At 36.8% G+C, this 23,773-nt stretch overlaps 2 protein-coding genes across 2 annotated transcripts; one reads left to right on the top strand and one right to left on the bottom strand.

The window, feature by feature from the left end:
• The first annotated feature begins 1,757 nt into the window (after positions 1-1,757).
• LOC146148116 (uncharacterized) lies at positions 1,758-14,715 on the top strand. Its single transcript, XM_083388005.1, has 19 exons — positions 1,758-1,824; positions 2,193-2,449; positions 3,080-3,129; positions 3,474-3,672; positions 4,079-4,221; positions 4,431-4,594; positions 4,762-4,903; positions 5,818-5,930; positions 6,063-6,185; positions 6,273-6,527; positions 6,765-6,857; positions 8,870-9,007; positions 9,448-9,550; positions 9,873-10,021; positions 12,215-12,285; positions 12,365-12,475; positions 13,170-13,267; positions 13,718-13,895; positions 14,590-14,715. Exons 1-19 carry the CDS (start codon positions 1,758-1,760, stop codon positions 14,713-14,715), a joined length of 2,580 nt encoding a protein of 859 aa, XP_083244131.1.
• Positions 14,716-14,973: 258 nt separating this feature from the next.
• On the bottom strand, positions 14,974-22,955 carry LOC146148115 (microfibrillar-associated protein 1A-like). Its single transcript, XM_083386654.1, has 10 exons — positions 22,790-22,955; positions 22,558-22,667; positions 21,611-21,750; positions 19,234-19,390; positions 18,358-18,566; positions 17,977-18,085; positions 16,960-17,132; positions 16,398-16,557; positions 15,780-15,869; positions 14,974-15,430 (listed from the first exon to the last, which is right to left on the bottom strand). Exons 1-10 carry the CDS (start codon positions 22,884-22,886, stop codon positions 15,254-15,256), a joined length of 1,422 nt encoding a protein of 473 aa, XP_083242780.1. The 5' UTR covers positions 22,887-22,955; the 3' UTR covers positions 14,974-15,253.
• Positions 22,956-23,773: the final 818 nt, after the last annotated feature.

The following is a 23,773-nucleotide window of genomic DNA, read 5'->3' as shown; positions in this document are numbered from 1 at the left end:
AGGTACAATATAGATTTATTATTTTATAATTTATTAAAATGACAACAAAAAATAAACATCCAATGTCGGTTATTGGTGTGGGAAACAACCGAAAGCGCAGCGATATTTTTCTTTGGTTTTTATGACAACATTTGTTTTCGGTTAGGAAAAAAATATTTTCAGACCATAGGCGCCGTGCATACCAAGGCGTTTATCGTAATTCAAATGGACCGGGCCTAATCAAATTATCACTTTTCCCAACATAAGTGAAACGAGATAAACAAACAAATAAAGCGCTTTCTGAAGGTAATTTGTTACTACCAAAGTGTGAAATTGTTTTTTCTACCAAATGCATGTTTTGCAAAATAAGAAATAATGTTAATCCATTTATTATATAGCCACTTTGATAATACCATTATGAAGTGATCTTCTTTTTTCATATAGCTTACCCAACGCTTCAACTCCCATTAGTTTAAATGTTTTTATAATCTAAACAAGTGTTGCCAATGAAACATACACACACATATGTGTGTTAACCACTGTGATCTAGCCCTTCTGAAGCTGCTTTTTGACCAACGATTTCGGGTACGTATCATTAGTGATAGTGCACTGCGATGGCTTTCGGTGTAGGCTACAAGTGCGTTCGACTAAATTATTTTTAAGGGACTCGCGATCGACTGGTGCGGTAAAAAATCGTCACAAGAGCACTTATTAAACATTTTAAGACTTAATGTCATTCAAAGCCAGCGATGGGGTTAATTTGTTACGTCAAACAACGGTTTTTAAGCTTGTCCAGACAACAATTGGTCATTTTAATGTTCCACATGTGTGCGACAGCCAGTGTTGTAAACAAGCCACTATAAAATGACTTAAGTCCCAGTCAAGTTATTTGTAAAATAACTTAAGTCCAAGTCAAGTCTTTTCAAATAAATAACAAGTCAAGTCCCAGTCCAAGTCATAATTAGAGCAAGTCAACTTCAAGTCATGTCCTTGTCATAAAAATAAAACGTTAAACTATTAGAATTTTTAAACTCGTATGATTATGAACAATAACTGAACTAAAAAATAAGGAAAACGGAACAAGCAAATTGTTTTTTGTGCAAAAATTTGGTCAAATACGGTAGTTCAATTTTATAAAAAAAAATACTTAAAGAATGCTTTATTTCAACCCAAGTCATTTGTTCAAAAGACTTCAGTCAAGTCAAGTCATTTGTCCGAAAGACTTAAGTCAAGTCAAGTCATTTTGCCCAAATGACTTAAGTCAAGTCAAGTCATTTAAAAACAGTGACTTAAGTGCACTTAAGTCAAGTCATTTCGATCGCGATGGACGACTGGACGTGTTGGCTACCCCTGATCTAATCAATTAAGCGCAAATGTTTCGCGCTTCGCTTAATTAGACCAAACTACAGTTGCATATTCTATCACGAGTTTGTTTGAACAGCAATTTCCTGAAAATTACCTGTTTTATAAAGTAACATTCCCATTTCGTGAAAGTAAATTTAATTTGCAGGGCGTGCGGATACAGGATAAGTCTATATGCATGCACCATCACATTTTTTCTCCCATAGATTCCACAAGCCAGCAGCGTGGCCGCAGTAAGCAACAAAGAGCTGTTGCCGCTGTATTTCACTCGGTGGGAGACTTTCCCAGGCCAGACGTTGTAGGCGGCTAGTTACGGCACAACTGCAAACATGGAGCTTGCTGCGTATCGTTCCAAGCGACTACCTAAGTTGGTCTTAGAGCATGGCTATGCTAAGTCAGATTCCAGTGGTATACTCATGTCAAATTCTCAATCAGAGATCTCGCATCCTGTTGTACAGTTAAAGGCAGGCGAGTTGGAGAAAGGTATTACGAAACAGCATAAAGACACTTTCGCAAAGATTACGCTGCCATCTCATGGTCGACTAACACCAATTGCGATGGAAGGTGCATTAATTTGATTGATTTATAATTAAATAGTTTTTAAACATTAGGTAACAGCCTAACAATAAATGTTGATTTTTGTGGGCCACTTTAGACTAAACAGCAAGAAAGATTTTATATTACTCAAGTAAGGCACTTTTATTTCATTAGAAATGTTCTACCTAATCAGATATGCACTGATGGAACCGCGACCAAGCCCACTGATCGCCTCGCACCCAAACAAGAAGCTATCGAGTGTTGCACGTTGAACAGATTTTGCGTGTTTTAACTATTGGTTTAAAAAAACGCAGATACAAAGTGCGCGTTTCGGCTGGCCGCATACCGTGATTCATTGACAAGCCAAGCAAGTCTTCCAGCTCTAAAGGCGCCTCCAACAGTGGGAAAATATAGGCACCGAGCCAAAGTGATTCCGATATGTTCAATGCCGGCCACTGATTTACCTGGACCGAGACAGCCACCGGCCCCGAACAATCAATTACTGCGTGAGATGTTCATACGACAAAGAAACCAAACGTCGCCTGGATTTGATGACGCTGATGTGCAACAGGTATCGTTGTGTTTGCTTTGCTTTAACGCTATATTGTGTTTCCAACACACACTTTTAACGCGCTGTTTTCTTTGTGCGAACAATGTAGGTTGGGATTACTTCACACGATTTGGAATGGTGAAAATCGTATGACTTATATAGTACATGGGCGTTTTAGATTGTGACAATATATAATTAAATTCCGTTGCAACCAAATAATTTTACTTGAAATATAAGTTGTGTGTTTTAAAACGCAATATACATTTCTGATCCTGTGAATAGCGGTCATCGGGACGTTTTTAAGCAAGGGTGAACCTCTTGACGAAGGCGTACAAGGAAACCTCCCGTGTAGCCGCGTGTTCCGTGTTCCCGTGTTGCGTAAACAGCGCTTAACAGTGCACCGCTTTGTGATGCCGTGGTAATTGGGAAAATGCGTTCGACATGATAACGGGCGAATTGTGGAGCGCTGCGGGTTGCCGGTCAATCGGCTTTAAACAGCACCGTCGTCCGTTATGTTAAAGTTCTTCTATAATAACCATTTTATTTTGTAACTGTGTGCTGTTTGTAGAGTGTTTCTTCACGATGTAAACCTTTTGACGTCAAACGTTGTGCCCAAATAATAACATTTACCAAAAACCGTATATTTTGCAGGTTTGTGACCGCTACTCGATTCTTCGTTATCTAGCTTCAAGCGACGACAGGTAAAACTCTGACATTTTTTACAGACATAATAAAAGTTTGTTAACCATTCACCAATAACCATTAATTCACGCTGTAAGCGCGTAAAAATATTGTTAAAGGAAGATATGTCTATAATAATTTAGTGCTTGTACCTCCAGCAAAACTTTCCTTACGAATCTTTGTGACTAATATGTTTTGCCAAAAAGGCCTCCAAAATATAAACCGAACAAAGCCTAAAGTTATAAAATGAATTAAAAGGAATTGTCTCGATTATTTGAAATATACAGCTACGAATTTGTAATGAGAAATAGCAAGCGAAGACTATTCCGTGCTAACATAAAAATAGTATAGTTGTTTACTAAAGAATATTGACACCAAAAGAAGCGAGACAGGGTTCTTCCTACCGCGGTGGTGCCCTCCATTACAGTGATGCACCCTCTTCTAAACTCTCCCCTCGAGCCCCACACTGCACCAGGCGAACAGGTCGCAAACACAAGAAGCGTTCGGGTGCCGACCGAATGATCTGGATTACTAGATTGGGCACTTGGATTCGCGAGAACGAGGTGACGAGACAAACATTGAGGGAAGAACTCGGTTTCGAGTGTAGACTGTCGGTGTACTTATAATCCATTCTCCAAAGGGGCAGCATAAGGCTTAAGAGTATCTAAGTAAACACCCATGCGAGGATAGCTCTTACCGGCACTTATACTTTTATATTAAACGGTGAAATTGGATTAAAGTTAATTCCGTTGAAGGGTGTTGATTTAGGCGTTGTACCGTATTTATGGGCCTATAGTCAGAAGCAAATAAAGCTTTGCGAGGTATCGCCCTGGTTGCTTTGTTAAACAATACTGCTAATGAGTTTGTACTACCGGCTGTCCGCAGTAGCGTTTATTGTGTTACGATTAAACCCGTGAAGGTGATTGTGCGCTAAACCGCCTTTATTCCGGTGTGCATTGTTGTCGTCAGGGGGAACCGCCCTCTTACTTTCATCTTGGCCATGGGGCAAACATAACGAGCAAACACCACGCCCTGTGCTGCCCACATCACGACTTCTACCATTACAACTTGAACTGGGACGTGAGAAATCGTGTTCCGACCATCTGTCCCAGGTAACATCAGGCGAAGCATGGAATTTAATCAAATAAGAACAATACTTCCCACATTGTTCTTTTGGTTTAACTTTCGTGGTCATTTTTGAAATTGAATACTATTCAACATGCGTGATACTTTTTATAGTTTAAAATAGCAAAACGTTCGATCTCAAGTATACAATAGCTCACGCTTATGTAGTTTGAAGTAATATTATGTTTTTCGTTAGGTTTTACCTTCATCATCATCAACGTGCCCACGCTACCGGCGACAACAAGCAGCTGTCAGCGCCATTGAAACCCATTCAAAAGCGAAAGCCTTTGACCGTGCCACGCGATCCGTTCACAACGAAAAACGACAGGAAACTGAAAAAGCCATGGTTGAAGTTTCAAGGTTTATGTTTTCAAGTTTTCGATTTACCAGCTTCAAACCTTTTATGTCATATTATGGTTCTCATCAATTTGTTTTTATAGCAAAATCGGGCAAAATCAAGCATCGAGTTTCCCAGATAAGTTTACAATCTGTAATAAATTTGAGCCTTCGTATAAAATTTTATTTAGGTGCAGACAAACACGAGATAGCTGCGAAGACGCACATTTCTTTTGAGCTGCCGAGCCCAAACGACAAGCAGTTTCAATGGATGGTGGACAACGCAACGATGACCGACGAATCTTTGTCAGACGTGTTTAGCATACCTATCAGGTTCCAGTTAAAAAATAGATTGCTTTTATTTTGGTTGATTATTTGATAGTAATATATTATGACACATAAGTTGACTGTTAAATATGCACATTTGTTTTTAATGTTGTCCTTTTTATGTCGCACTTGCCATTGAAAACGGCACTTAACTCAACTACCTTTCTAGTTAGTTTTTCCTTGCTACCCGGCCAGTGTCGCTTATAGTGTCGCTCTGTAATGTAGAAAACCAGAGAAGCTATGAGTCGTCAGGTCGTATCTCACACTCACAGTATAGACCAGGGGTTCTTAACCTTTTTTGTATGTTTTACCCTTTCAACAAAGATGAATAACAGATTCACCCCCAATATATAAAGTGGTGCTCATTTATTAAAATAACGAAAGTAACAAATTACAACAGTTATATTCCCTGCGACGGCTGCCCTTGTTTTTTTAAAACGAGTTGTTCAATGTCTGGTCAATTAGTCGATGCAGCCTAATACACAACGAAGATCAGATTCAACACGTTAAGTCGGCTTCGTGCTTTATATTTGATATGCAGAGAAGCCGCTTCGCATAAGTTAGTTGAAAAAACGTAACAACAATATTCAGAGCTTGAATACTTCTCCTTGGATTTACCCCCTAAAACGAGTAAATTTGCCGCCTGAGGTAAATTTACCCCAGATTAAGTAAGGCTGCAGTAGACTATATTTCCGCCTTTCTTGATTATATTGACAACCGGCTTTGATGAATAATTGCACCTTCAAATCAACATATTACAGTGCAAGTTATGAACAGTAATTTAAGGTTTATGTGTTTCGTAATGCAATTTTGTCTAATGCTGTGCATTTAAGGTAGTTTCTTTATAATATTTAACATGTGGCTAATTTTTATAAATTGATGAAAATAAAAGTTAGGTATAGCAGTCGTACGTTTTTCAGCATTCCGACCTATCAATCAAGAGTTTCAACGCCGACTACCTACGAAACCGCTCCTATTTCGCACACGAGTCCTGTTTTGGTTGCAATGAAAAATGTAATTAAAGTAGATAAAGGTAAGTATACTAGATATTGTGATTCATCTAAAACTGCTGTTAAACTGTTCTAGACATCAACTAAAACCAATATGTTAGCTTTTAATTTATAGAGAGGTTGCAATAGCCTACAATGTATGTACCGTTATCCAGCTTGTAACCCTATCAGTTTCACACCTGAGAGTTTTGCAAGAGAAAGCACTCTTTACACCCCCGAAACAGAGTACAGCGTTGATCACGAAAACGAGTTACAACCTACAGCTACCAAAATAACGGGTTTGTATATTTTGTTGAGCTATGTACCATTATAATACGACGATAAAAGGAACGAAATGTAGAAGTAGACGATTTTGCATGAAACAGATTACGCTGAAGACAACAAATTAAGTGCTGATCTCGCGAAGACCGCTAGAAATGCACAAGAGGAAGAAAGTACGACAAGTGTAAGTGGGGAAATGACAAAGGAAATGTCTGACTCTGGAAACTCTTCTCTGTCCGGGGAGTTGTCAGGAGAATTAGAAGAAAGCATAGAACTGGAGACGCACGAGCATGTTGAAACTGTCGATTCATTAACAACTGCTGATGATTTCGATAAACAAAGTGATTTTGATATTGAAGGTTTGTCATTTGATTTCTAACCTACCGAACGTGCTTGCAAAATGTAATTAGTTTTATGTGTAGCCTGCATACTGATACTTGCGATAGCCACTTAGATGAATAGCTATTTGAATTGCTAGCAATGTATAATTTATTAGCTTAATTATCCAATGATGTACATAAAAATAATTAAGCTGTAGTTATAGAAGTTGTGCGGCGTATATACCACAACTTTAGTAGCCTACCTATCTTGTTAAGCTGAAAGCACCTTGGATTCCTATGCTGCGGTGATTTTAAGCGAAGCTGAATCCAGCATGCAGAGTAGAGGGTCGTCTCCCATCCAAATACCTAGTAAGAATGGCTACAGCGCCTGAATAATTGACTTTCCGGATGGTCTCACAATCTACCGAAGAGTCTTACTGCTATGCATTTGCTATACGAATATTTATAGCCAGACTTGGACAACTAGATAATTCTAGTTTTCTAATTCAATGAATTAGAGCAAAATGCGGCTAATTCTAATTTTAATCTAATTTGTGAATTGCTTGTGCGCTCTAATTCTAGTTCTAATCTAATTCGGATTTTACCAAAAATGCTACTTTGTCCAACGACATTCTTAGTCTCTTAGTCAGAACAAAGAATTTGAATTAAAACTCTTTGGTTTGAACTTAATTTTTACAGTCTGAAAAGCATATGTTAATCTAAAAGACACCGAACTTAGCACAAATATATTGACCATCCACAATCTTACTAGAATACTTCTCGATTTAAATGAAATTGATTGTAAATAATCAAATGTAATTCTAGTTCAAATTCTAGTTTAAATTCGATTTTTTTTAAGAATTCGGTAATTCTAATTCTAATCTAATTTGAGAAAACTCGAAATGATCTAATTCTAATTCTAATCTAGTTTTGAAAAACCGAAATGATCTAATTTTAATTCTAATCTAATTTTTAAAAGCTAAAATAAATCTAGTTGTCCAAGTCTGTTTATAGCTGGTATACTTGGTACCGGTATGTATGTTGTATAATCCTGCATGCTGATTTTGAAAAAAATAAATTAAATATGGTAAAGTTGACACAATAAGCCCTGCGACAATAATTTAGAACTTGTGGTTTCAAAAGCATTTTTAAAGAGTGATTTGCTTTTAAGCTCTATGAAGGTATATTTGGTGATAAAAGCATATCGCAGCGTTTCTTAACCGGTGCGCAATGGAACTTTACAATTGCACCGCGGGCAACTAAACAAAATAGCCTAAAATATAAAACAATTGGTTTTCTATTATTTTTCTTTTTTCGGCATAGCTCATTCACCCCACGTTAGTTCAAGACAAAACATCGATAACGCCTATAAAATACACACTTACCGATCAAACCAAAACGATTGGAGTGTGCTTCGCTTGCCAGGTGCGCCTCCCCGTTTTAGAGGTCTACGGGTGCGCCGTGAGGTGAAAAGATAAAAAAACTGGCATATATGCCAAGATTTTGTTCAATCAGGTCCTTAACAATGTTAAAAAAGAGGTAATAAGCTAAATCCATTTAATTCGAAACGTGCAGACAAGTACATGTGCTTTGCAGCGCCACTCACAATAAGGCTTACCTAAATGTCCGCCTATAAGATTTAACTGCTACTCTAACACCTTACCAAGTTAACTTAAGCAGCGCCTCCCTTGAAATTAGAGTTTTGTCAATTTTAACTAAAAAAAACTTAGGCACAATTTTTTCCGCCTTCGCATTAATTGAATTAGAATTAATTTCAGTTGCAAAGTTGCGCACAAAGTTTACCGAAAACAGCAAGTTTCTCGAGGTATCCTGTTTTATGACGTTACGTCGTTACATAAACTTGTGATGTAATCTTTAAAAATTATTATGCCCCGCCCAAACAAAATCTCGCTTCAAAATTCTCTGTCAATTATATTTCCTTAAAATATTCAAGCAGACTGTTTGAACGTTTTAACAGTATGGCTTCTTGATAAAAAAAATGTAGGCAATAGACAGCTTACTGATGACCAGGACTCGACGGAGTCAGTTGGTTTTGCTTGAGTCGGACTCGGGACTCGAGTAAGACTATACGTTAAATTACCCGAGTACCGAGTCCGACGTACGCATGCGCTCTACCAAATTGGTTTTCCAACCATGTATTTTGGGTGGATTGGATTGTTGTATATCCACCTAAGTTTAGTTACGTGAATGGGTGAAATGCCGGCTGTAGAGTTAAAGCCGGGCGATCAGAGCCGGGCGAAATCACACGTTTAGCCGCAGTAGCCGGACTCGGGTTAATTTTATTGACTTATTATTAAAAAGGCAAAAAAATAAAAATAGCATTCGATGCTCCGTTTCAAATCTGAATAATGTTGTTGAAGCACGCCGCAAGCCCCCTCCACCGAGACGAAAACCAAAACAAGTCGATCTTCCAACAAGTAAAGGTAAAATTCACGAAGAAAAACAGAGACATCAAATCAAAAAAGGAACTCCTCTCGTTCCCCTGCCGAATCTAATAGGTAAGGAATGTTGTAATACGTTGCATACCTGTTGCTTGTAAATCAGTGTTGTAAACAAGATCCAGTCAAGTCATTTGCGAAATAACTTAAATCCAAGTCATGTAATTTCCACAATAACTTTAGTTCATTTCACTTTCAAAAAACACCAAGATAATTCACAGTCCATTAATAAATTCTTTCCTAGTTCAAGCAATATATCCCATAGAAAACACCAAAAACGAAGCATAAAGCGAATAAAAAAAGCAAAAAGTCGAAAAATTATGTACGGTAAATTACTTATATTTTACGAAAAATGTTTTCATAAAAACACTTGTAATGTATTTAAATGATTTAAAAACTGTGCTTTATATGAACTGAAGTTTAGCCGATTTATTGACTTAAGTCAGTTCAACACTGCTGTGAAAACTGGTTTACGGTTATTAGCAACGACATGTTTGCAGAACGTCCAGGTAGCGTTAAATCACACAAGTCGAACAAATCAATAATCGAGATCCACACACCTTCGCCAACTCCCTCTCGGCGAAGTCGTGGGAAGGTAGTCAGGTAAGTTCATTATCGACAACTTTTTTGTTTTCTTTCACATAATTTAAAGGTTGATTTTATAGTTTTACTCACCTTTTGCCGATTTTGAGTCGGGCGTGAATGACTAGCGTGTTGGTAGCGCTAATTTTCCGAATAACAATGGTACTAAACAAAATGTATTCCTTTTTTATTTTCATAATAAATTCAAAGCGATCCTAACCTAGTCCATATTTGACCTCAATACGTTGGCATACGTTTCAATGGATCCTCCAAAATAAATTTGTTTAATTAGGAAACCATTTGAGTCTGAGAAAACCCTTTGATTTTAATTTATACACTACAGGGACAAAGCTATTTTAGAAGAGATGCGCAGAATTCAACAAGCTGAAGAGAGAAGGAAAAAAGCTCGTGATAAATTTAATAAGATGAAGAACAACAGGAATGTTCCTCCACCTCCAAGCAATGCACCAAACTTAGATGAATGGGATGACGGTATGTTCAAGATTACCTAGGTTTTATTTCGCAGAAAAAGTTTAAAATACAAAATTCTGTCAAACATTTTGGTAAACCTAATCTTAGTTGGTACCTACATATTCATTGGTGATCGGCGTGTAGCCTTTTGACTGTATCATGTGAACCTACGAAGAACAAAACACCAGTATTGTAGGCTAACAAAAAATACATTTCGATTAGTACTTGCATGATGATACTTGGGTAAATCCAAGGTCTAGTTGGAATACTACAAATAACTAATTTCTATTGGTGAAATTTGTCGGTAAGTCGGTCGGTCGAATTACCTTGGTAGTTCGTGTGACGCGCTTAACCAAGTGTTTGTTCAAGGCACGAAATACGAGAGGCAATTTAGGCTATTTCAGGGCCCATTATTCCGAAAATGCATAAAGTTTGTTCGACTTGACTCTGTTTTTTACGATATCGCGAAATTTATTTTCGCATTTTGGCCTCCAAATACAAAATAGGCGCCCCGACAATTACACGAGTTTAATGTAGTCCAGGTACAGAGTGTAACGTAAGTCCAGGTACATTTAACAAAGATAAAAAAGGCTGTTTCGGTGCTGAACAAGTTGAAATGCAAACAAACATTTATTGAATGTTTATCGACCTAAAAGTAGGCTAACTCCAAAATGCGAATCTCAGTAAAAAGGCCGTTTATATGATTTTGGAACACCTCTATTGGCACAATCACACATTTAACACTATAAAATCTAACGTTATATTAAGATCAGGGACGGATTACGGTGGGGGCTGAGGGGCCTGCAGCCCCAGGCCCACCAAAAAAATAAGCCTATCACTAACAATTTATTAGGACTAGCCAATGTTATCTTTGTATAAAAAGGTATATTCTAAAGCAGTGGTTTCCGAAACTCCGTACAGCAGTTTAAGAGGGCCGCAAGGTTAAAAAGTTGTTACTTTAGAAAGAATCGTGACTGCATTAGTGTACTATAAGAAAAATAGGTTAACTGACCCTTGAATTTTTATAGGGCCACGAAATATTAAAATAATTGCAACGAGCCACTAAGCAAAATTTTTAGAAAAGTTTTTGAACCGCTGTTCTAGAGATATCACCACGGACTCCAGTAATAAGACTGAGATAAGAACAACATCAAGGTCGGAATGAAACACAATTCGGGATAAGACCAAAATAGGACTAATACCCAATGGTCGTATTACCGTCTAAATTGGAATAAGTCCGAAATCCGTCGGAATAAGACCTATATAGGACAGAATCAGGCCTAAGCAACATATAACCTAACCCTACCCCTAAGTAAATCACTAACTTCCCTAATAACTCTAAACCATTTTATAATCCCACCGCACATTACTGCTTGTTTGACTTTATAAAAAATAAAACACGATTGGCTGTGCTATTCACCTTCATCAAAAATTCGTAATGGAACGGTCTCATACAACTAGTCCGGTACTGCAGTAGCAAAATGACCCTCACAATAATGCCTTACAGCCCCAGGTCCATGAAAACCTTAATCCGGTTCTGATTAAGATCCAAACTACCCTGCTTGTTCTTCTCGTTCATTGCCTTAAGGTAATAAAGAAACCTTTCGCCCTGCTCTTCACCAAGGTTTTCTGAGTGTCGATCAATGTGGCTGAATATGAAATGCAGGATTCGGTCATTTGTTTAGCCGCGCGAAATTCAAAGAGATTTCACAACTTTTCGCTCTTATTGCAGCGGTGATTACTTAACACTTTCGGACATTGCTAGAAGTCCTTTATCATAATTTAACTGGGAATATTCTATCTGACCTTGAAAACCGGGTCGACTTTGAATAAACGCGTTGTTTTTTTTAGTAGGGCTGAATTAACCATTAGGCAAAATAAGCACGTGCTTAGAACACCAAGAGAAGGAGGCGCCACATAAATTTTCATATCCGAATTTCTAATGGTTCCATGAGTGTTTGATGAAATAATTCGAGTTGGTCAGACTACTATGATCTCAATAATGACCCGGTTAAAATAAATTTTTGCTTGTTTTTTCGTGTAATCTTACACCCCTCCATATTTTCAAAGGATAATATCTTGTGTGGTGTGGTTTATTGTGTTTACATTTTGAATAGAACATATAGAACACCAAAGTTTTAGGGCCTCTAAAAAGCAGTATCCCGCCCTGATCGTGGCCTACTTTATCTAATAAACACATTTATACTTATCCAGATGACTTTTTGAGAAAGTACTGCATTCTAAACAAAGAAAAACTTGAAGCCTACAAGCGAGTATTTGCCAAGGTGGGGTTACGTCTATATTTGTTGTCGGTTTGAGTCATTCTCTTGTGCGTTAAACAAAATATTAAAACTGAATGTTTAGCAAGATCGTGATGACGATGGCTTCATTTCATGTGAAGACTCCATAAAAGCGGCAAGAAAACTGTTTCCTAACGGCGCCATCAATGAGGATGATATTCACTATGTTTATCGGGTTGGTAACTAGAAAAGTCCGATAATATCGGATCGGAGCTACTTGGTACTTGGTACCAAGTGATACCATTAGTTCTTCTCCGATACTGTAGTAGTGTCGGTTCAATCCGATTCAAAATTAATTTAACTAATTCAGCCTTCTTTACGAGCCGACGTAGAGTTTTCTAACTTAAAGATCAATTTCTTTGTAAGTATTACTTAAAAACCGTACATTGAAAAGCTTCCTAACGCTAAAGCAAATTGGTTTAATAACCTAAAAAAAAGATAACCTTTTCACTTTCCAATTTGACCAAAAATAATGACGTAATTTGGTATCGAACAAAAGGTCGTACGTTTTGCTCAATATATCGGGTGTCTGTTTTGGAATTGAATATGTATCGACATCCCTATTGGTAAATGGTGTTCCCTATCAGCATGACAGATTTTAACGTTTTAATAATGATATTTAAAGACAATTTCACTTTAACCATTGTACTATAGTCACAAACCTACTCATGGAACAGGGTTCTAGACTGGAAAATATGATTTGCATTACGACTTCAAAGATAAAAACAACGTAAACAGTGAGGGCCACCCAAGTCATAGAAGGTGGAAAATCACTACCCTGGGTTTTTTTAAGACAAATAACACAAATTTATAATTTCATACCACTGAGTTGCCTTGTTAGGAGAACCGTGTTTTTTTTATATTTACAGTTGCTTGAAATGTCGGACTACAACGTTTTGGTTGGTAACATCGATTTCAAGCTCTTTGCAATCATCGTATCCTTAATGCAAAAGATTTCAACCTTAGAGTAAGTGCACTAATTAAATGCTTCCATATTATGTACCAAGTTGTATATCATATAAATGAGGTATTCTCAGATTTTTATTTGCACTGCAATGGTTTTGGAACGACCTCCTAATTTTAGGTCGCAAAATACGCCATTGGAGACGTCAAGAACAAATAAAACCAAATTCCTCACATTTTAGCTTGATTCGACTTGCCTTGAAATAAAATTGAATAGGCCTGGGTCTACTTGTATCTTGTCACTCTTGACTACCCAAAACTGTGATTTTTTGCTTATTTTAACTGCTCAAATGAAAATGTTAATCTATAATGGGTAAATTACTTTTATTTGCCTTAAGCATAGTCCATTTTCCTCAAAAAGGAAAGTTGTTGCAACTTGAACGAATTAAAAGCATGTTTTGGCTATACGTGGATCGATAACATCTTTGCAAATGTAGCTACTTTTTAAATGCAGCGACTTCATGCGAAATCTTATTGCACAAATGGACTTTAGTAAAGCAGATGTGATGATGTGGAAAGCGCGTGAGCTCTTTCGAAGTCACGTGGACAACGAAGAAGGCAACACGATTTCCATGGAAAAAGTTTGGGTGGAACTTCACGCGGGCGGAATTTCTCGTCCACACGAGAAGCAGGTTATACGAACTTATACTGGGTTGGGAAAAAATTTCAATACTTTTGACGCTGTTAAGTAAAGTAATGTTTACTTACTGGGCCATTACCGGTATTGAGTTTTATACTTTGCTTACACCAGTTGTTCTTAAAGTGGAATGTACGCCTTACCCGCGGGTCGTGGCTTACACCAACCTATTTTTAAGTGCGAATTTAAGATTCGTGGCACTTTCATGGTAGGCTATGTACTACATTTTACCGTGCAATGACGTAATAATTGGCAAACTTAAATTCGTTTAGCCTGGGGTTAATTAAACAAAAACGTAGGTTCCATGTTGTAATGACTTAAGTTAAAGATTGATTTGGCTCGAGTCACATTTTTAAACAACTTGACTTTTTCGTCAATGGCCTTGACTTGACTTGGACTTGAGTTTCTGAGGCACACGACATGACTTTAAGACTTTTTTTAGACTATTTATAATATAGTTCGAATACCTGTTTACCCCAAGGTCTGCCTGTAAAACAATTTTATCACTATTTGTTGTTGCCTAATAAAAATATTGGTGAGGGTGGGACTATGGTTTAAAAGTTTGTTGTGGTCAAAATGATTCGACTTTCTGTGACAATGACTTAATTTGCGATTTTTCGAAAATGTCTTGACTTGGACTCAAAGTTATTTTGCAAAGAACTGGATTCGGACCATTTCGCTTTTCGCAGGTTCGCAGGGCGTTGCAGCACTTGAAACACTTGGATGTTCTGGATTTCATGACCTACTTACCCTTGTTCGTACTCACCCACTCCACTATTGTGAGCAACCCTCTAGAAGAAAAGCGCACTATTTGATAGCCAGCAGTACCTTAAATAATTCAACGGTTGCCATCTGAAGCATCGGCGTAAGGCCACATTATACTGATGATAAACACTGCCTTTTATGTATGCTACTGCCTAGTGATTTTATAAGGCAGCACATTGCTTGTGAACTCAGACACGGATTCAGCAAGTATGTTCAAGAGCTTTTTAAATCACTCATATTTTCGTCCAACAAATGGCTTCCCACTGCGCCAACTTTCAGTTAAAGAATTCAGTATTTTTTAGGTTTTATTTTTATTCATTCACGATAAAAAGTTTAACATTTCAAACGATACGTAAGAAGAGCTAAGAAACATTTTATCGCACTGGTGGCTGGTATAATTATGCTATAACCGTGACACTATGGCATCTCTGGAATTTACAGTCGGGCAGGGGATAGCCAGCTTCAAGTCCTAACAGTATCGGGGATATAACACAGCGACACATAGCCCGACTAAAGGATAAACGCTTGGCATCCAATGACCACTTATTAAATGGCAATAAAACTCGCAAGAAAAGAGAAGAGGAGACGTCACGTTTGATTTTTCCTCTTCTTTCCCGAGGGCCGAACGAAGTCGTCGGACTTGTTAGCCACGGATCGGTTGGTGCCGGCGACGGCCTCCTGTGCCCAAGGCGAATCGAAGTGGGTGCTGTCCTGGTCTACCAGATGTGTGTACTTGGTGCGTCCCGACCGACCAAAGTTCTTGACCTGCGAGCGTCGTGCAATAAAAGCAATTTTATTAGGCGTGATCATCATAGAAAAAACGTAAAGCTTGGAATTGTTTTTCTATTTTCTTACCGTTGGAATTACAAAGTGAATAATTACAGAAAGTCCAAATTTTTAACGAGAAAAAAAGTCTGATTAATTGTGTTAAAACACAAAAGGACGTTGAATAAAAACGCTTTCAAATACATAAACAAAAAACGTGCACTTTTGCCAATTGTTCATCAAATAAAAAATAGGTATTCACTTATTGAATAATTCATTTCTTATAAGTTAAATGGTAAACAAATACAACAAGGCACAGTTTAGAGGGCACCACGTTTCCAAGCTTTACCTGCATAACTTTGGGAAGAATGGTTTTGTCGAAGTGATCCTCCAATGTTGGAGCGGTGTAGTCACGTGAGTATACTTCTTGTTGGTCGTTCTAAACATTGAGATTAGGTTTAATCGAAGAGAAAAATAACAAAGTTAGAGTGACATCCGGATCTTTGGCAAGTGTTATGCGCTTCATAAATTAGTTACAACAAAAAGTAGAAATCTACTTTCGCGGCATTTCGACTTGCCTAATAAACCCTGTATAAGAAGATAACAAATTATGGATGTGCCAAATTAGGTAATAGCACAAACATGTACAAAAAGCAATGTTATGGACCATTAGACTCGATTTTTACAAAAGCTTACTGATCCGTCAAACCCCTTAGTTGTCTTTTATACAATGAAAAGCAAGCAATTCAACCTTATATTCATTTTATTTCATAACAGTAAAATATCCGAAACAAATAGTAACATTTGCCATAAAATAACGGTTGTCGAAAAATTGTGCTGCAAATTCAAAGCGAGATTTGCCCCACAACGCTAGATCCGTTTTAGCATTTCAATAACCCAAAAGCAGGGCAGCTACAAACAACTGGCAACTCAGCCAAAATAAACCTCGAGTCGAGTGTGCACTTACCATGAAGAAGGCTCCGCGATGGTAGTACTTCTGCAGGAACTTGTACTTGCCCTTGGCCACTTGGTTGTCGACGATCTTGGGGTTGTTGCGCAATTCGGCTCTGCGCTCCTCCTCCGTCATATTGCGCAATCGATCCACCTCCTCTTTCTCACGTTCAAGACTAAATTGATAGAACATATTGTTGAACATTTTTTAAAACGTTTTTTTTTCGTTTTTTTTTCCATTGTGTAAATAAAAACTATTAAATGTGTGACCGCTGAAATACCGTTGACTTTAAAATCTCTCCAGAAACCCTAATTTAAATCGGTTTGTCTACAATTCCATCAAACGGATTGGATTCGCCATCGTTTTCCAATCAGCAAAATCGAAGCGAATTACATTTTATGCAACATTTATTTAATTTTAACGTCCATTGTGTAAAAGCTATTAAATGTGTGACCACTAAAACACCACTGACTTTAAAATCACTCCAAAAAAACTTATTTATATCGGTTTTTGTACAATTTCATCAAACACAAGGGATTCGCCATTGTTTTCGAATCAGCAAAATCAAAGCACTTACGCTTCACGCTCGTCGCGATCGCGCTTGATGCGCTTGAGTTCTCGAACCTTCCACGACTCGTACTCGGCCTCGTCGTTGCCGTCGTCAGAGTCGATGGCGCCGAGGGCGGCGTCCAGGCTGCCGGTGGCCGCTGCTTGTGCTTCCACCTCAGCCCGCCTTTCCATCTCCACCAACTGCAAAAGGAAGAAAATTTAACTTGTGGCTGCTCGCTTGTTTATCGCCCGTTGCTAGTTTTTAGATGCAAGAAGTCGTCTAGTTATGCGAGGGTACGCGGCTGTACTGTTTTGCTATTAATTTATTACCACTCTAGAAACTGCAATGGTAAAAATAGTGCGAATTAGCGTTTACAAATTAACAATACAGGTCTCTTCTCAATCTTGTACAGTTAGTTTTAACTTACCCTTTGCAAAACAACATTTAAACACAATATGTATATGGTTAAACACAATATGTATATGGTTATCAAGGTAACCAAATTGCGTTGTAAAAGTAATCTTTAAATAATAATTTTTTTTTTAAAGTGCTTACCTGTGATGTTAAATATAATAATAATAATAATGTTCACTAATCAATAAGTTGTTGTAGGATTCAAGAAACAATAAATGTTTGAAGAGTTTTTTGTGTATTTGGCAAAATCATCTTATGTGTAGCATTAAACAAACATATCAGTGTAGAGCAGTGCTTCCCAACCAGAGGGTCGCGAAGCTATTTCAGGAGGGTCGAGAAATGTTACAGTTTTCTATTAGATGTGGAAATTATTGCACTATCATTCTGTAGCATTTGTGCAATGTAACAAATACGTAACAATTAGATGTGTTGTGTAGCGTAACTATTTCAGTACGTACGTCAGTAGCAAAGATGCAGGTTTTATGTAATCTCATTGTGGGTCGCACAATAAGACTTGCAATAAAAGTGGGTCGCGAACCAAATAAGGTTGGAACGCACTGCTGTAGTGTTTAGTATACATAGTAATCAAAATCATCTAGATTATGTGACAGATAAACTGAGATACTATACCTTGATGGAGTACTTTCGCCTTTCTTCAGCAGCTTTCTTAGCATCAAGCTGCAACCTTTTCTGCTTTTCTTCCTCCTTTTCTCTTTCTTGAATTGTTAGACGATCTTTTCTGCAGAAGATGCAAGAAGCATGGTTAAAGATTTTGACATTATGGAGAACCAAAGAAATTAGCGTTCACCAAACTACAGTCCACGATGTAACACGCAAGGTTTGTTATGCCGACCCACAGGGGAGGCTTAAGGTTACTCTTGTCATTGCCAATGTTAGAAACAACATTTAAGCTTGTTTAACTAAAAAAACAAGGTAATAAGAAACATTTTTTTATAATTTGTGGCAAATTTTCAACCTGTTTTTTTTTCAATCTTAAAATTGTTGACTTACTTGCGCACAAACACAGGCTTCAGTCGAGGTCCATCTTCGTCCTCTGAATCACTGTACTCCGATTCCTCCTCGCTGGTGTATTCCTCTTCATCATCTGGAACCTTCTCAACCTCCTCTTCCTGGTCACCAGGAATCGCCATCAGTTCTTCTTCAGCGGAACGCTTGGCACGGGCTCGTTCCCGGAGTCTAGCACGGCGACGTTCAATTTCCTAGAGCAGAAAAATTTAGTTGATAACCTGAATACTTTTCTGCCACCTATCTCATTTTTTCAACTAGGGCAGTTATTTTTTGACATAATATTACAGGAAATTTAATAAATTATGAAGGAATTGTTTTTTTTCAACAAAATTTTGACATAGGAAGAAAACATTAATTTAAACAATGCCTTGTTGTATAAATGACTGTATTAGTGTCTTGAGTTGTCAGTCTACATTGATAAAAGCATTTTTTTTGGAGTTTTGCTTACAACCTATGAGCGCAAATAAGTTTCGCTGTCATGGTTAGTTATTTTTGACATATAAAAAAGACAAACACCTAAAAACAATGCCTTTATAAAAAAAAATCTGCCGGAAATACTATAAAATTACTGAGTAAACAGTTTAGTTAAAATATAGGGAAAAGACTGAAATAACAAAGACTAACATTATTTGAAATAAAAAACAACAATACACGACCAAAAAGACACAGCAAAATTGATAAAACAGCAGTCACCAAACTTCTGCCAAAGGGTCAATTGAGGAATATAATTGTTGGTAGAATATAGTTGAAACATTGTCAAATGTTATTGACAATTTCAAAGAAAACTTTTGTTAAGTATTAATTTAAATTGTTTTAACTCAATACAAATCAATAGTATGTAACAAAACTATAGCAAACCTCATCATCTAATTCCTCCTCATCACTGCTCTCTTCTTCTATGGTAACGGCATGCGATGTTGATCGTTGGGGGCGAGTGATCTCTTCCTCCTCAGACTCATCTTCATCATTTCCATGTATGATCACTTCTGGCTCGTGGATTCTGCGTCTCTGTATTCTGATATTGCATATATATATGTAATAACACTTAAATAAAATTATGTAACCAGGGTGAATTTTATTTTAGGGTTTTAATAAAATCAATAATCCTAATTAGTTTGAATACAGATTTGATAGCATTTTATTTGCAATAAACTATTATTGTCAGACTGAATTTTATTAATTTGTTAAAATTTGTGTAAGGTTTCATTGAATTGTGAAATCTATTAAGAAAATTATCAAACTTTATTTGCGCCTTTTCAAACATTACATAATAAACATTTAAACAAGTGGGGCTTACTGTCAAATATATGTTTCTGTGAGAGAAAAGTGGAACAATAAGCAAGCGCCCCAAGCAAGCATCATCGCAATATTGGCTTTGTAGTGTGTGTTTACTGTTTCACCACACAAAATTTAGGCAAGAGTTTTTGCAAAATATCATGTTTACCACAGCAATTTAAACAGTATACAATTTTAAATAAGTTTTTAAGTTTTTTTTCTGTCGTTAAAATATGTGTGACACACCTGTGTGCTATAGTTGAGTATTAGTAAAAATAACACACAGCATTACAATTTGGTTGCATTTTAAATTACAACAAACTTTTTAAATCATCGGCTATAACATTGGATTCAGTAAACTTTTATACCATAATAGCCAATTAAATGCTGCTGTGTTACTATTGTGAGAAAGTATTTAGTTTTTAAACTACTACAGACAAAGTCAATCAGTGGTATATATAGTCAAGGGAGGATTCACAACTTTTCTGTTTTACAAAGTAGGCTACATGTTCTACGATCACCGAAAAATGCAAAAAAAAAAACACATCACATGGTATGAAACTTCTAATTTATTCTGAAAAAGATGTTATACTAACCTTAAGTTACTTGTTATGAGGTTTGCCACATTGATTTTATAATCATGGCTATCCAGGGCTAGCAAAAGATGAACAAACATGTTACCAGTTACAACATAATAATATGCAATAGTGATATGATAAAGACCAACAGCATACTGAATTGTTTTCTTGTTCAACCACCCAAGAGAAATTAACCTCAGCAACACTGAGTATTTCATCTAGTACAGTGGTTCTCAACCTTTTGGCTCGCTACCCCTTTTAAGTTTTCGATAACTTGCGCGACCCCCAATAATAGTGCATAATAAACAAACTTACATTTTAAAATTGGCAAAATTGAAATAGGGAAAAAATCTAGACTAGGATTGTTTTAAAATTTGGCTAAAATGTACTATGCACAACAAGCTAAAGTTACGGTTTGAGCCAGGGTTGCCAGATGCTTGGTTTAGGATTAGCACATTGTTGGTGTGAAATTCGGACAAAAAAGGGAATTAATTGAGTTAAATGCTCTAATGAGTGGCCAAAATTCCTTACAAATTTACAAAACGGTTATAACAGCAGTGCAATAATACAATAATAAAGCTTTCCGTAAATTCTATTTCATTTTTCCAAAACGGCAACACCAAAATTTTATTACAGGAATTCTGTGGATGTTTTGAAAAAGCTATGTAAAAAGTTAAAATACCGCTGAAAAGTAGAAATACTTGGCCTGTAACCTATCGTAAACCTAGAAAATTTTATTGTAAGTTAGCGTAAATTTCAATTTGGAACTAGAGTGCCCTATACTACACCTGACGCTTTTGTGCTGCACAGAATTATTGTAGAAATACGTATCAAAATCGCACAAAGCGCGAACAATTTTGGGATTTACGTTGGTAAAGTTGGTATAAACAAAGTTTGGGAGGCCTCGTGAGCCTGTGGTTTTTTACAATGTTTCAAATAAATACGGCCAAATTAGGACAGATAGCTTACTGTCCTAATGATTTACAAACCGTCAGACACAGCAGGTAAAATTAGGACAACTTATTGTTTTGTTCCGAATTTTAGGCCATCTGGGAACCCTGGTTTGAGCGTCCATTCATCTTTATTAAACACTGTTTGACTGAAGCAAGACCTGATTCATTAATTAAAAAGTGCAATGGTGACGTCATAAACACGGCGGGTTCACTGCAGCAAAAGCCACATAAAGACAAATGCTAGACTGGCGGTTGCTTTTGCTCCTTCTATACTGCTAAACTTTTAGTTCATATTGCCTGATTCTTATTACTATTTTCTTTTTTAAATGCTACACGGCGACCCCTCCCCCCAGACAACCCCTTGCAATCCCCTTGGGAGTCGCGACCCCCGGGTTGAGAACCACTGATCTAGCACATAATTATAAAAACCTTTCTTCAACATCTTCCTGGTCCCTGTGCATCAGACGTCGCAGTCTTCTATCTTCATTTTGTTCAGCCTTGTAGCGCTGGTGTCGAATATGTGCTGAAACGTCTTCATCACTGTCAGACTGTACTCCGGGTTGAATAAACTACAAGGCAAGTATAAGTTGAGCTCAACTGCAGGCTAGTTGTTTTTCTAGCCTGCTTTGCTTGCATGATTTATAGACTTATTTGGTTAGTCTGTTTACGGTTTCATTATAGAATAATACATAGCCATTATAATTGAATAAAAAGTGACTACAGATGGTCTAGATCAGTGCTCTTCAACCTTTTTTTTTTTTGGTTAACCCTTAAAGTTGTTGTGACGAACTCATGCACCCTGTTTACTTAAAAGGTAAACTGAGGTAAGAAGCGATATGAAAAATCATTATGCATATCAATATCATAATGTCAATTAAACCGAGCGGAGCCGCCGAAGTTTTACACACTGTCGATGAGAGTTTGATTTGGGCAGCAGGCTGCTTGTGTGTACTATTGCATGTCATACAACAGCATTCAACGTCAAATATTAATGATTCATTAAAAGTTTGTGATGCACCCTTGTATACCTTTTAGCAATGGTGCACCCCAAGCATATTTTGGTGCACCCTAGGGTGCACCGTGCACACCGTTAAAGAGCACTGGTCTAGATCACAGTTTAATGTATAAACATATAATGTATATTTCATTATAAAAATAATATAACTTATTTGACTTTGACAAGGAAATGTAGCCAAGTTGTAAAAATGTAGCAATATACCAACTGACAGTTTTAGTACACTGTACAGCTATAAAGCTGTTGGATTAAATGTGGGAAATTCAAGTAATTTTGCAAATATACCGGTTGCAATTTTCCCAATAAAAACAACGTGCAATGACAAACCATCACCAAATAAGACTTTTTTTATAATTTGCACCTTTTCTTGGACCTCCTCATCAGAACTTTCCTCTTCATGATCTTCGGCCCACTCTGGACGCTTACCAGCCACATACCTCTTAACATGTACTTTCTCCATGGACATTTCACCTAAAATAAGGAATTGTTTTACAAATTTTATAAACCCAACAGCAAAGATAACACTAAAAATAGACGTATATATCCCGCACCACATATATATATATATATATATACATTAAGGTGTAACTGACCTTTTTTGTTTCGAACTGGCACTGCACCGGCAGTAAACATGATTGGTTGAGGCTTGGACGCCTCTTCCATTATGTGCTCTTGCCCAAGAGTAAACATTTTGGCTTGCTGTTTCAAGCAGACAAAAATATACAGTTATACCCTATTACCCTATAACGACAAACAACAATGTCCTAGTAAAAAACAATAGACTGTTTAAAAAAAGCTTCAAGGCGGAAAAAGAGCAAAATAATACTTAACCCACGTCACCTACCCTAACCCAAATATAGTGTGTTGATTTAATAATTGATTCTAGACCAGCACCTAAATTTGGAACAGGGTTCCAACTTAATCAAAACCATATAATTATGTGGCCCGAAAAAAAAAATTTTTTTTTGGACACATTTTGTTTTTGTCCGAATTATTTATTTATTTTTTTTTCAGTCAATTTTTTATGGCTCACTTTTGACGAGGAAAAAAAACATAGTTGGAACATGAATTTTTCACAACTGTTAAATACCCTCCCAAAGTTGTTTCTAATATAAAAAAAAATTGACTAGGTTCTAAGGGGTGGTTTTTAGGGGTGTAAAACTGTCATTTTTTGTTAATTTTGGTTTTCGGCACTTTTTAGAGATGAAAAAATGTAAAAAAATCTGATATATTTATGGATGATGGATACATGACATATACAATGCTAAGTAACAAAATTTTAAACATTAGCCCTGAACTGTTTATCCGGGGGGGTCAAAATGCACAACACTTTAGGAAATTTCAATGATATATTTACACTAGAAGGAAATGACATAAAAATCTGAAAATTTCACAAATGTTAGAGAACCATTTAAAGCTGATGTTAAAATAAACATTTACCTCTTGAAAATAGGGGAATATTTTAGGGGGGCAAAATTAAAATTCGGCCATTTTTGTGTTTAGAGGTGTCTAAAAAACTAAAGAAAACATTGTTAAATAGTTTTCAATTATAAAGACAAATTATGGGTTGCTTCACA

This window comes from Ascidiella aspersa, chromosome 4 (genome assembly GCF_963924565.1).
Source record: "Ascidiella aspersa chromosome 4, kaAscAspe10.2, whole genome shotgun sequence".
Lineage (NCBI taxonomy): Eukaryota > Metazoa > Chordata > Ascidiacea > Phlebobranchia > Ascidiidae > Ascidiella > Ascidiella aspersa.
The sequence above is the reverse complement of the archived record's forward strand: the minus strand, read 5'-3'. Positions and strand labels throughout refer to the sequence as shown.

Excerpts from the sequence above, each read along its gene's own strand:
- LOC146148115 (XM_083386654.1), bottom strand. The coding sequence starts at position 22,886 with ATGTTTACTCTTGGGCAAGAGCACATAATGGAAGAGGCGTCCAAGCCT. Across the intron at positions 19,391-21,610 it reads CAGGAAGATGTTGAAGAAAG|AATACAGAGACGCAGAATCC; the intron begins GTTTTTATAATT and ends ATGCAATATCAG. Across the intron at positions 18,086-18,357 it reads AAGCCTGTGTTTGTGCGCAA|AAAAGATCGTCTAACAATTC; the intron begins GTAAGTCAACAA and ends CATCTTCTGCAG.
- LOC146148116 (XM_083388005.1), top strand. The coding sequence starts at position 1,758 with ATGTCAAATTCTCAATCAGAGATCTCGCATCCTGTTGTACAGTTAAAG. Across the intron at positions 3,673-4,078 it reads CTTGGATTCGCGAGAACGAG|GGGGAACCGCCCTCTTACTT; the intron begins GTGACGAGACAA and ends TGTTGTCGTCAG. Across the intron at positions 13,896-14,589 it reads CTCGTCCACACGAGAAGCAG|GTTCGCAGGGCGTTGCAGCA; the intron begins GTTATACGAACT and ends CGCTTTTCGCAG.